General features: G+C 34.8%; 1 protein-coding gene across 4 annotated transcripts in view; it reads left to right on the forward strand.

Annotated features, from left to right (window-relative positions):
- The window catches only part of LOC138310511 (calcitonin gene-related peptide type 1 receptor-like), a 43123-nt gene extending 28973 nt beyond the window's left edge, over nt 1-14150 (forward strand). For 3 of the 4 annotated variants that reach the window (XM_069251759.1, XM_069251760.1, XM_069251761.1), the window contains exons 7-13: nt 505-655; nt 3314-3374; nt 3980-4046; nt 9436-9518; nt 9937-10072; nt 10813-10899; nt 13292-14150. In XM_069251759.1, coding sequence (XP_069107860.1) covers nt 505-655; nt 3314-3374; nt 3980-4046; nt 9436-9518; nt 9937-10072; nt 10813-10899; nt 13292-13573 — 867 coding nt within the window. In that variant the 3' untranslated portion in view covers nt 13574-14150. The remainder of the gene's footprint in view (nt 1-504; nt 656-3313; nt 3375-3979; nt 4047-9435; nt 9519-9936; nt 10073-10812; nt 10900-13291) is intronic. The other variant, XM_069251762.1, reaches the window with a different exon arrangement.

A 14150-nucleotide genomic window follows, 5' to 3' on the forward strand; every position in this document is an offset into this window, starting at 1 on the left:
ACCTACATTCTTACATAAGTCGTTTGGCTCCCTCCATATGGTCGATCTGTTGTGCGTGTATCTAGTCAGCTAAACGGCATACTTTGTGTCCTTAACTGAAGCAGAGAGTTGATATGTCTGCACTTTCAAAACTTTGAAAAATGTTACTCATTGATTTTAACACCATTCATATGGGTGTATAGAAAAGAAAATATCTTACGATCAAGAACAATGTCATTTTTACTATATGCAGAGTGCGCTATGCATCCCCTTATGGCACAGTCGGTTAAGGAATAGACCAGTAATGTGCAGGTCTTGTGCTCTCACAAAAGAAAAAAGTCCAACGCTATACTTTCTTTATGATGTATGTATAATGAGTTCCTAATCGGATTCTAAAAAGTTGTCATTTGTAGAAAAGTGTGTCATCAAATCGTTCCTATTTTCTCGAATAAAGTGATATTTTATGTTGTATTGTGCTTTCATTGCAAGATATTATATCTAACCGCCAATTTTCTCTGTTTATAGGTAGGATGCAAGGTGTTAGCATTCCTCATGATTTACTTTAAATGCACTAGCTTTACATGGATGTTCTGCGAAGGATTCTACCTTCATCGTCTGATGAGTGACGCCTTTTCACCTCCCAGATCCCTCGTTACCCTTTACCTGACTGGCTGGGGTAAGTTTTTTGACTTTGTTGGACGACTTTTTACCACCCAGAACTCTTGTTACTTTTACCTAACTGGCTGGGGTAAATTATATGTGATATTGAGTGACGACTTTATATCACCCAGAGCTCTTGTTATTTCCTACCTAAATGGCTTGGGTAAGTTATTTGTGATATTGAATGGCGTCTTTTCACCACCCAGATTTCTTGTTCCTTTTTACCTGATGGCTGGGGTAAGTTATATATGATATTAAGGGACGCCTTTTCACCACCCATGTCCCAATGTTCCATATGCTTTACATGTGGTATTCGACTTGACATATTGTTTGAATTAATTATCTAATTGTTGGAACCAGGTTATAGTAAAATCCTGATATTACAATTATTCAGCAGTTCCCTCGACCTGATTATTAGTTTCTTGTATAAACATGTAGGAGTTAAATTTCGTGAGGAGGATTTTTTTCTAGTTGATACTTATTCGCGGGTTTTGCGCATTTACTCGCGTATGGTCAATTAAAATACGTTATACAAGTTGTGTTTCTTTAATGGCGATCTCCCCATTATATTCGAGCTGGTCATGTATTTCAAATCTCAAAAATAACTGTGATCGCCACGAAAGCATAATTTGATCTCAAACGAATAAAAGAAAAGAAATGTATGTCTTGACCAATCCTAATGCATTTGTAAGTCATACGTATGTGAAAAAAGTGAGATCAAAAGTAGGTGAAACACTGCCTCTGTCCGTTATAGACAGTGTAAAGGGAGGGGAACTTACCAAGAAAACATAAACACCCATTCGTATTGGTTAACATCATTATCTAAGACCAAGACATTAGTTACAAATAAGTATCGTTCTTTGAAACAATCATTACCGAAAATGATATTCATCAAAACTGACAGACAACGTAGTCGCCATGTTGTGGTTCGATCTCCAATTTCTTTGGCCTGGAAACTAATAATGTAGTTTCAGTTCTAGCTAGCCAATCAGATTACGGTTGGCATTCTTCAATTTCCAAACACTTTACGCGCTTTTGTTTTTTTTTAAATCTTCACCGATGTTATAATTAGAGATAAAAGTGTGTTGATGATGGGAAACGGCGATGACCTTGGCCATAGAACACGTGTTGTCTCCTTGATAAAATAGTGATTATGCATACTCCATGTGAATCCGCGTTAAACTAACGATATAATAATAGCTTAGCCTATCCTGCACAATGCCAATCGGTCCTTGTAACGCAACAATGATGCATGTGGAACCGCGCATTACCGGTAATTTGAAAGTAGAGGATTTAAGGGATATTATTAGCTTCAAGCCAATATTGGTCCTTACATGAGTAGAGTGCGTCTGTTAATGGAATAAATTACAAACAGTAACGGATAATTTGATGGAGGATAGTCCTTCCCAAGGCTGCTGATAATAAGGAATTCACTTGCGTGTTATTACGTTACGTGGGCAGACATGCGATTCACAGCTCTCTGAGATAACGATAAATCCACGTGGTATAATGGTGTGGAAGGAAAACGGTTTATTATGTCATTTTAACACCCTATGAACAGCCAGGATCAGTTTAGGACGTGACAGGTTTCCTGGTGAAGGAAGGCAGGAGAACCCGGTGAAAAAAACACCGGTTAGCGGTCAATACCTGGTAACTGCGCCACAAGGGATTCGCGGCCCCATTACCATAGGGTGTTTATAATGCAAAGTTTACGAAACTCCTCTAGTTCTACGACGTTGTGGCTTTTATTTTAGATTTTCTTAATTTAGATACATCTTCAGCAAATAACGGACGTTTACATCAGCGTCCAGTATCACGATTGTTAAGACAAGGATTAACATGTATAGGGAAATATTTCCCTTATCAGTGTTTTCCCATATCAAAGTCAACCGCTCATATACGCATGGAAAATGATTTCGAAGCGATAAAAACAATATTGAAATTATAAAATTGTTGTCTATCTTTATATCAAAGAGATCTAAGAGGGTCACTTCACTTCATCAGTGAAAGGAAGGAAATAACGTACCATGACCTGTCGCCGTGTACAGCAAAAGATGTTATTCAAAATTAAAAATCTATTTAAAAACTGGTCCAAAACATCAATTTCTTATTTTTGATAACTATATATGCATGTCCTATTTTTTATATGACGTCTTAATTCATTTAAATTAAAAATTGAATAGATTTATTTTTTCTTTAGTCCTTTCTAACCTTTTTTATATGTTTGCGGAGAATGACAATTAAGTGCAAAGACCCATCTTTAATGATTACTGGCTGACACCGTCATAGTCTTTGGTCACGTGTACCTTTTGGGGAACTTTGTGTGTTTTATTGGGGTTTGTTATTAGAACACTAACATGAGTGTTCATGTATTGCAGAGTACACCTTTTTATCAAATTAAGGATGTCATTGATAAAGCAAGGACTTAATTAGCAATAAAATTCATATGCTGTAAAATTCATCGTGGTTTCTAGATTTGTTCAGAATATTGTGACTTCAAATTTCTATTCAACACTAACTAGAACCCACAGCTACAGTTTAAATCTACACCAGCAATGTATAGCCTGTTACAATACAAGTCGATGCCACGATACGAATAGTATATGTATCAATGGCACATACCTAATATAGAGAATCAAATTTATCATTTTACTAATTTCTCCATAATTTACAGGTGTGCCTTTGTTGTCGTCCATCACCTACGCCATTATCAGGGCTGTTTACGCTAATGACAGGTAAAATATTCCGTCTTTGCACGTTACAGAGTTACTTCCCTTGCGAGTTCGTATCCCATTGTGACATCGTTATTTTATGAGTAAGTCATTTTCTCTGAAAAGTATGACGTTATATTCGCAAGCATATGACGTCACAATATATACCTACTCACAAGGGCAGTTAAATCTGCATCAAAACTTGATTTAAAATTGCTGTATTCAATTCAAGAGAAACACTGTCATAGAAGGCAATGTTTATTAGGATTTCAATTGCAAAAAAAGCACATTAAATTGAAAAAAAGGATTGAACAGCAGGCAATGAATTTGTAAGTTATCTCCCTTTATAATAATCACCGGCCGTCGAGTACAAGTTATCTGCTAAGTTAATTATGATCCTATAAAGCCTATATTTTGATTCGGAAGAATACCAGCAATGCTGAAGTTGTGTAACCATTGCATGTATCATATGTTCTTTGTGTTGTTGATCCAAAGGTTCAATTTAAATTTCCTGTTGAAATTGTACTCCGTTGAGGATTAGACGGTATAGTATGTTTGAGTTTATCATTTACAGCTGCCTCATGTCCGCAATTATTAATAGCTAACTAATGCAAACATATATATTTTAGTTGCTGGTCCACCAGTTATGAAGATAAGGAATGGATCTTTTACGCTCCAAACTTAGCATGCCTCATAGTAAGTGATATCTCCTGGTAATCAATGACGCTTATTTACGTACCACGTGATATCCGATAACGTTTTTGCGGAACTATTATCTCCAGTGGTGATGGAACGCTATACAAATATAGCATTTTGATGAGGTCGATATGTGGTTATACGTCCGAGGACGTAGTCCGAGGTCGATATTTTTTTCTGTGGTCGATATAACCATGTATTGACCGAAATCAAAATGCTATAATTGTTTTATTATTTTTCTGGATTTTTTTACATTTTGAAATGAGTGTGAAACTAAATGAGCATCGCATTGTAAATTCTGCTTCGTGATGGCAGTTACAATCCTATTAATTTGTAACAAGTATAATTCAAAAACAACATATGAAAACAGAATCAATTGATGCACTTCAAGCTTTTATAACATGGACCCGGTGCATGTGTGTTTGTAAATTGCATACATGTACATGTACTCCATTATACATGTAGCTCCATGTCTTAAGGACACAGTCAATTAAATGTATAGTTTGTTCTCCGTTGAAATAATAAACCTCGACGTCAAACATAAATTAACAGATTCAGATTGACCTTTAAGATGCTCCACCGCTGACAAATGGTATTTTTTCACTATCAAAAACAGGAGCAGATTATTTAGTATTTTTCTTCAGTTACAAAAGTTACTTACTTTATACCATCAACACCATTGGAAAATTTGAGCTTCTAATTTTACTTTAAGTTGAAAATATGAAAAATAAATAATTGCATCCCGAAAAAATTCCTTGGCACTATATCCTCTATTGAATGAAGTACTGATTGCGCATGCACCAAAAGCAAAATAAGCTATTTTATATATTTTTTGTGTGTTAATTATACATATATATACACGATTAAACACCTACTATTGTTTAAATGATGAATGTCATTTATGCTCTGTCGGCGGTGGAGCATCTTTAAGATACATTATCTAATGCTTAGTACTCCATTCCGTAAAATAAAAATCGTATACATACAGTAGGATTAGCCTAGGCCTAATGTTGTAAGTAGCCTAAGTGGAAATTTAAAAATAAATATCAAACGTATTCACTATTCAATGGCTCCAGACGCTAAACGAATGTTTTTCGATTATTTCCTACTCTCCGACCGTGTTTATATTGAAACTTCAAAAGCTTAAACTGAAGTCATCAGCTGGAAGTCATCATCATCTTTGTTAAAAACCGAAACAATCAATGTCGTTTGTCACATTTTGTGGTTACGCTTCAAACTCAGGTCATCAGAGCGTTTGTTTCAAAGCGCCAGGAACAAGAAGCGTTTTGGTAACGTAGGCGATAACGTTATCTAAAAATAACCGTGCAACCGTACTTTTTCTATAAACTACTTCCGAAAAAATCGTCCAATACAGTTTTTTATCGGTGATCACGTGGCGTGTTTTTGACCAATGAGAAGTGACAAAAAAAAAACCAGAAAAATAATAATTTGCAATATTACTGCTGAAATGACGTTAGCGCGAGATATAATCTTTTGACGTCATTCCATCACCAATAGCAACAATAATCCTATACCAACTTTATTGTGTATAACGTGGTACGTGAATTATTTCCATTCTTTTAAGAAATGATAGACTGACTTTAGCGCCAATGTTTTCCATTCATGTATTTATTCTCACTATTAAAATGTTTATAATTATTTTTCCATTGATCTATTGATCTAAGATTAAACCCTATAACGTATAACACATGCAGAGGATACAATCACCTTTATACATTTCTACACCTCAGACCAAAATATCTATATGTCTGTTTAGGGTTACATTGTCAAAATTAGGTTTTAGGGCCTGAATATTTTACTCTAACGTAATGGCCCGTAACCGGGGTCTGAGATCGAAATCCCAACTTTCATTTTTCAAAAAATAGGGTCGGGGGTAAAAATTATGGTTGGTCGGGTAAGCCCTACACAGACTTATTTTATGCCTAATAACTATGTATTATTTCTCTTCATCATTACACTATTGATTCACATGTCAAAATATAAATAACTAAATTCAAACCAGGTCATACTTCCATGAAACTTACGGACACAATTTGAAATAGACATATAATCTTTGATATAAGTTACCGAAGTATGTTCTAGTTTCATCTGTTTTGTAATACTACATTGGGAATCAAAAATTTTAAACACACAGCTATTAATTTCCACGAAACAGTCAAAAGCGTTTTTAAAGACTTATTACTCGTTCCTTGAATATTTAGATTTTCTACAGAACAAACGATATTGTATCGTGACAGATCAGCAAACAACGCGTTTTTCAACAATTTCCATTTTATCTTATTTCATATGGGGTAGCAACCAATGTATTTAATTCATAGAAGAAATATGTCTATGCTTAAAATTTCATTGAAAGTCTGAGGTATCTTTTGTTTTCTTAGTATTCAGCTGAACACTGCTTTTAACTTCAATTCTTTGTTAATATTAGTTGAGAACTTGTACGTTGTTAGTACACATACATGCATATTATGCAGGTTAACGACATGGCATGCTATGTAATGTTTTTATATATGATGTACCATAACGTACAACTTGATGTTTTAAGTATTGTGAATGAGTGCGTATGCAAGTGTTTATGTGTTGGTTTATTGTCCATTTATATATACTGTGTAAAATGTTTGAAAATAAAAAAAAAATAAAAAAAGAGAACTTGTACGTGAGTTCAGATTGAAAACAGTTGTTAATTGTATCGTGGTAGTCAGTATAAAAGTCAAAGTTAACCATATTAGCATTGATCAAATGGACGTAAAAGGCACTGATTGTTTGTGACTTGAGCAGGCTGTAAATCTCCTGCCTTGTCCCGTACGTTACACAGAAATGTATATAAACCTCCCATCAAGTTAGTCTAGCAATACATATAATCGGTGTTTCAGAATATTATTTCTGACCAGACCTCCCATGTGTGTCATTAAGATTTCAGGAACATCAACCTACTCGTAGTTAGTATTGCCCAATCGTACCATTCCGAGTTGATGAGAGAACCCATAACGTTACTGTCTGTGGTAATGCTTCGGAATCTGTCTCTCTGCTATCGTCACGCATATTTCAAGGAAAATTGATGAATGATTCCTACAAGATGAAGAGCCTCAGCAAAGTTTTTTTTATTGCCTTCTATGTACACTGTAGTTATAAATCTTCTTTTTTACAAAACCTATTTCCAGTGAACTTACTGATGTTGAAAGGTCAGCGGCTAAATAAGCAATTGTTTTAACTTGCAGTTATTTGTGCATAAATACTCTGTTACATGCGGTAACGATTTCAAATATCAAGACGAAAGCCGGTCCACGTACCGTACAGCCTGTTATTTTCGCGGCACCAACATTTTCGCAATTTGATTTAAAAACGAGAATATCATATGTAAGCAATTTAAAGTTTTTGCGGTATATCAATAAACCATTTTCAATATTTCGCGGATCAAATTTTCGCGATCCTAACAATGTCACGCGAAATTGTGAAAATATCATCCCCGCGAAAATAATACGGTAGTAGAAATCAATCTGATTCAATCACATATTCTAAGTCGCACTCCGGTTCATACAGGATCTGATAACATCACTTCAGGGATCCTTTTCTGATGATTCCTCCAGATTGACCAATCAAATTCCTACATCTAACTTTTTTCACGGTGACGAAATAGCTAAGAGAGTTGTAAGTTGATTGTTTTATTAGAAAGGGAATATCAGAACGTGTTCCCTTAGTAAATTAGTCACAGCCTTTATGAAATGGAGTACAAATAAGGATCTAGATTTGAATCAAGCCATGAGAGTCTTCTGTTAAATACACTAACAATAATATAGGTATTCTGGTATGTATATCCATTTGTATACATTACTGTAATTAAATTTTCTTTCGCGTACGGTTTACTTTCGCTAATGTTAATCTTCGCGAACTTGTTTATAAATTGAAATCGCAACATTAAGTAGACGAGAAAGAAAGTTGGTGTTCAGTATGTCAATTGGCATAATATTAAATTACTTGTTCATTTGTGTCTGTCGAATAACTAATTATTGTCCAGAAAACGATTGCGTTAGGAACAGCTGTCATTCTTTATTATGTCTGGTTACTCCGAGTGAACTAATTGCCTGGGCATTGTTTCTGAGATACAGACCATAATTCCTTGCATACGGGTGTAACTTTATAGACTTATTCCTATTGATGAGAATTCGTCTAGATTAAGTCTCAGTGACGCGATCCAAAACATCGTAAGTCTACTTTTATCCCACCGGTCAATAAGGTATAGCTCTACGTCTGTTCATGTTTGATATTATTAGAGTCTGTGTTCTGGCTGGAGAACGTAACCTATTGTTTATATGTAAACTGGGAGTCTGGAGGAAGGGCTAGTGGGATATCTGTTAATTGTAAGAATTAATAGTGGGACTGGTGAACGTATCGATACAGTATCGAAATGTGAGTCATTACACCCATCATCATCACCAAATTCACCATCCTCGTCTTAATCATCGTAGTCGTCATCTTCGTCATCATCGGCAGTAGCAGCAGCTTCTACAACAATTCTGTCTTTGCATATTACAGAGTTAGCTCCCTTGCGGGAAGGTATCGATTGTTACGTCATTATTTTGTGAGCGCAATTCACGTCATTTTCTCCGAAAAGTATGACGTTACGCTCGAAAACACATGACGTCACAATCAATACCTACCCGCAACGGCAGATAACTCTGTAATATGCAAATATGGAATATTAACAGTAACAGTAACAAATACACCAAAAACAAAATATAATGTAATATACCCGACCTCGGCTAAATACTTATCTAAATTATCTTAGGTTTTATGTGATTCTACCACCATAATGAATATAAGCCAGAAACCATTTATAGAATTATTAATTATTGGAATAATAGCTTTGCTGAATTACTGGCATTGAGTTTATAACAAGAAAAACAATATTGAACAAAGATTACTTCTACTTTCACTTTCTGCAAAAATACGTGACTGCGGCTACAAATTATATCTCAACGTCGTTCTCCGTTGCCAGGCAACTGCTCAAGTAAAACGGCTTTTAAGTTAAGACTCAGAAAAAATGTAATTGTTAGATACAGGTAAGAATAAATTGGAAGGTTTATATTTCACTAATGTTTTCATTTTGAATTTTTCGAAGCGTTACTTGTTTGTAATCACACGAGAGTGTGATTTTGTAATCACGCGAGAGTGTGACTTTGGATACTGTCTTGCGCGATGCTGGATCTTGTGTTGACTTCCTGTTTCCGGTTTGTGAGAAAGTTTTCCAACTCTACATATATTGGATGATTTACATAGAATAACGTTAGTGAGACACCTCTATCACAAGAGTTCGCTTCCATAATGAATATAAGCCAGAAAGTTTTCACATCTTTGGACATTTTACTTGCAGGTAAATTTTATATTTTTATGTAACATATTGAGGATTCTTCTAACTCAACTCCAATCTCATCCCAACGAACCAAGCAACTTCCGGTAAGTATCTAGCACTTAAAAGAGACAGAAAGAAGACATTTAATATGGTTAAGGTAGCAAAACGTGTATCAACATCATACAAATCATACAAAATATGTATGCATTTCGATTTTAAAAACATCAGTTGAAAAATTCGGGAAGTCATATAGTTTTGGATATTACTCCATAATAAACGGTAGTAATTAAAAGGCCGCTGACATTTCTCAATACAACTATGCATGACGGAAGTATCCAAAATATGTCTGGGTATGTATTGCCATTTCCTAAAATACGTGACACACTGGGTTATGATTTTTGTCGGAGTAGCAATGGACTCGATGCTATATTTATCAATATATCAACATAATGTGTGTATCTGAGATCAACCACTTAATCGATCCCTTTAATGACATTGGTTATTTTCTATTTTTTTCAATAGAAAGGCAGTGAAGGCTACATTTGTGCTGATCCCCTTATTTGGAGTGCAGCTGTTTGTTACTATATATAGAATCCCTATAAACAAACCAGCTGGGTTACAGTACGAAAGGTTTTCTTTATTCGTTAACAATTTACAGGTAAGTTATGTCACATATATGTATAAGCAAGTGACTGTTTAGCTAATGATAGCTATATTATGTACATGTCTTCACTACCGATAGGCGTGTGCAAAACAATTTTCCATTCAGTGGCGGTTGCAAATAAATCATCAACATCCATCCACTTCAAAACTAACATTTGTTAACGAGCAATTCACAAGTCTACTTATTAATCATTAATTAATATTGTACATGAAGACTGGTGTTTAAAACAAAGGAGTGTTATTCGTAATCATCAATTTACACACTGAAAACTGGTTCAATAAATAATTTGAAAAGTTTTACACTTCAACAACATACAATTTATGAGTAAGACATCTCACAGAGAAGTGGTGGCGTCTTACATGTTCATGTGACGGGTATTGTTAAATCTTTATTGGAAGCCTTTTCGAAATATATAATTAGCGGGTGAATAATTGATAGCACACTTTACTAATAACCAATTGTCATACGACTGCCTACTTGGCAATTGTAGAAGGGCTATAAATTACGTATTGAAAGACAGGTATAGAAATTGTTGTCTGTCATATCAGATTTTTTATCAGGCGTTTTCAGGCGTTTCAGGCGACTCCTAAATCTGGCTATTGCAAAACGATATTTTTCTGAGATATTTATTTGCTGTTATGTTTTAATTCCATTTTGAGAATTGCCATTGCATCACTGTCTATTATCCTTTCGATTTCGTTGTTGTTCTTTCATTGTCTGTCCTTTTTTTTCAGGGATTCTTCGTAGCCCAGATATTTTGCTTCCTGAATAGTGAGGTAAGCGACATCATCCCGTGGCCGTGGTCATATAAACAGGCAGCCGTAAGTTTCGATTGTTCTCGTAACATTATGAAAGTAAAGGTATCACATGACTTTCCATGTATCCACCATTATGTGACATGGAAACATCTTACGGTCTGTTTATATTGTTGTATATTATACATATACTGTATAGCCGGTTATATCGCGGACCAAAAATTTACGTGATTTGATCTAACAACGAAAAATCCAATTTTAACGATTTTAAATTTTCATGATTATGGATTTTAAAGGTAGATATCATTCATTATTTCGCGGATCAATTTTTCGCGATCGTAGCAATGTCTAGCGAAATCGCAAAAATACCATCTCCGCGAAAATATCTGGCTATACGGTATTGAACTTTTTTTTAGAGAAACGGTGGATAATAACCAAAGAACCATTTTCGAGGTTTGATAAATCACCGAATCCTGTTTTATTACAAGACATTTACATGATGCTAACCCCTTAAAGAGGCTTTACAGACATTGACAGGATGACCCCTAACAAAAATTTACATGTCACTTTTACTATATAAACTAACCAAGGCAAAGTGAAGTATATGACGGTATAACTGCCACCCAAAATGTTACCATTATGACATCACTAAGGTTGACGTGGTGACGTCATCTGATAACCGTAAAAATGGCTGTGCCATCCTGTGGATTAAGTCATCGTTAATAAACGATTTTCTGGTCTGGCTTTAACAATATTAATGCAGAGACCCTTAAATGAATTGAAAATGTAAAGGTAAGCATTAAGCTATCTTCCTATGGCATCTATGGTCTATATAGATGCATCTAGCGTGCATTATGAAGATTTTCTACAAAGCTCTGGCATCTATAGAGACAGTAGATACCATAGGAAGATATTTTAATGCTTTTGCAATTAATGATCGTTATGATCTTTAAGTAAACTAATGACGTCACAATTGTTTATCCTAGCGTCATGAAATTCGGAAAGTCCCTTTACGCTATATAACTAATTACCAAACAATGATTACGTCACATATAAATGGAGATTCCCAAGATCTGTTTTGGCACAGGTTATTGGACTCACGATAATAACGTCGCCTGCTTTTCTCCGCGGATTTCAAGGTTGATATTGAATTTGATGAATACTTCCGGGAAACGTATCGACCGATAAAACATGTCAAAACACCAAAATAAAAGCATTTATCCTTGCATATTTTCGCATTGATATGTTGAATCTAAAATCGCACGAACACAAAAGAGAATAATAAAGTTGTCGTAGTGGAATTTATTTAATAATGTACGATTCAATCGATACTCCTTACGGTTTCTATATTGAATGTAATCCAGCATGTCACTAAAAGGAAAGTGCATGTACTTTGGTTGTCGTGTTTTGACTGCTCAAATACGACTGTTTATCTCTTCCCTGCAATAAATAATAGAAACATTACTGAAACCTGAAAAGGTAGTTACTCAATTTCTAAATATGACATTTCTGATCATTTTTTTTTGGTTTTGTTTTACGATCTTCTAAAAAAGTATACAATATCATTGAAAAAGGATGGTAAGGAATACGTTTTAAAGACAATATTGCAAATTTATTTTATATTCATCAGAGAAAACAAAACCATATCGTGTGTGACTATAAACAAAGCTTATGGTTCTTTCAAATTTTTATTATACTACTGTAAAAATACATTATCTTGTGTCGGAGAGGAACTTCATTTTATCGGCGCGATACTAAAAGTAATATTATATCACATGACGTAAGGATTTGAGAATGACATGACCATGAGTACCATCATTTGCTCTCTGCAACATTTTGTGACGAATGCCAATAGGAATTGTTGCACATTGACACATATTATCGTAGAGAAAATATTTAAGATTCTTTTTAGAATGGTGTCGGTGTAAGTATGAATAGTACAGGCTTTAATGCTATCTGTATGTTTAGATAATCACAATTGGTGTACATTAACACATATTATCATATGAAACATTATTTAAAGATGCTCCAACGCCGATAGAGCATAAATGACATTCATCATTTGAACAATATTTGGTGTTTAATCGTGTATATATATATATGTCTAATTAACACCAAAAAAAATATAAAATAATTTATCTTGCCTTTGGTGAATGCGCAATCAGTACTTCATTCCATATAAAATATAGTGCCATGGATTTTTTTTGGGATGCATTTAATTATTTTTTTTACATTTTTGATTTGAAGTAAAATTAGGAGCTCAAACTTTTCAATGGTGGTAATGGTGTAAAGTTACTTTTGTAATTGAAGAAAAATACTAAATCATCTGCTCCTGTTTTTGATAGCGAAAAAATACCAGTTGTCAGCGGTGGAGCATCTTTAAGATTCTATTTAGAATGGTGTTGTTGTAAGTACAATGTATACATAGTACTGGCTATAATGCTATCTGTATTTTTAGGTTATCACACACATAAGAAGAACCTGGAGACGGCGGATAAGAGACAGATCCCTCAGAGGATCAAAACGGCTCAACACAACACTCAATCACACACTATCCTTTAACACTGATACACTGGACCGGAAATCGTCGGATAAACGGAACCGGAAGGAGAATTATCAAATGGAGGATCAAGGCAATGGTGATATACAGGAAACAAGAGGAAATGATGTGAGATACAATCCGGTTCCGGTCACAGATGAACAATATGACAGTAATCATATAAAATGTATGCTGGATTGACCAGCAATTCCGAATTACATCAGACTGGTCATACACCGGACGCGATGGAATTATTGCCGCGAATGGACATTGTCTGCAGATAACGTAAATTAATTGGTATTTCTGTACTTATTGTACACAGGAGGTGCCATATATTTATGCCTGTCTCGCTATATAGACGCCCACATTGCTTCTATACAGACATTTGATATTGTGGTTGGAAATAAACATTCACCATATACCTGTGGTCAAGGACGGTGTATCCGGTTGCGCTTGATTATTGTGCGAGACAATGCCATATACATAGACAAATCAAACACAACAACACAGATAGAATACGTTATTACAATGATCTTTGATTTGAAAGCATACTCTTACGTTTGGTTATTGTGTAAACTAGTGTAATAAACATAGATAAATCAAACAAAAACACGTAGACAAAATTCGTAATTACCACGTTGTTCGATTTGGAAGCTTACATTTCGAACTACTGCTTGACTTGACATTTGGTTATCCCATATAGTGTATCTGTGTGATTTCTGTGTTTATGTACAGCGAAGTGATTAAACAACGAAATGTACTTCTATGGTACTGTCAA

The sequence above is a fragment of the Argopecten irradians genome, chromosome 16 (genome assembly GCF_041381155.1).
Source record: "Argopecten irradians isolate NY chromosome 16, Ai_NY, whole genome shotgun sequence".
Lineage (NCBI taxonomy): Eukaryota > Metazoa > Mollusca > Bivalvia > Pectinida > Pectinidae > Argopecten > Argopecten irradians.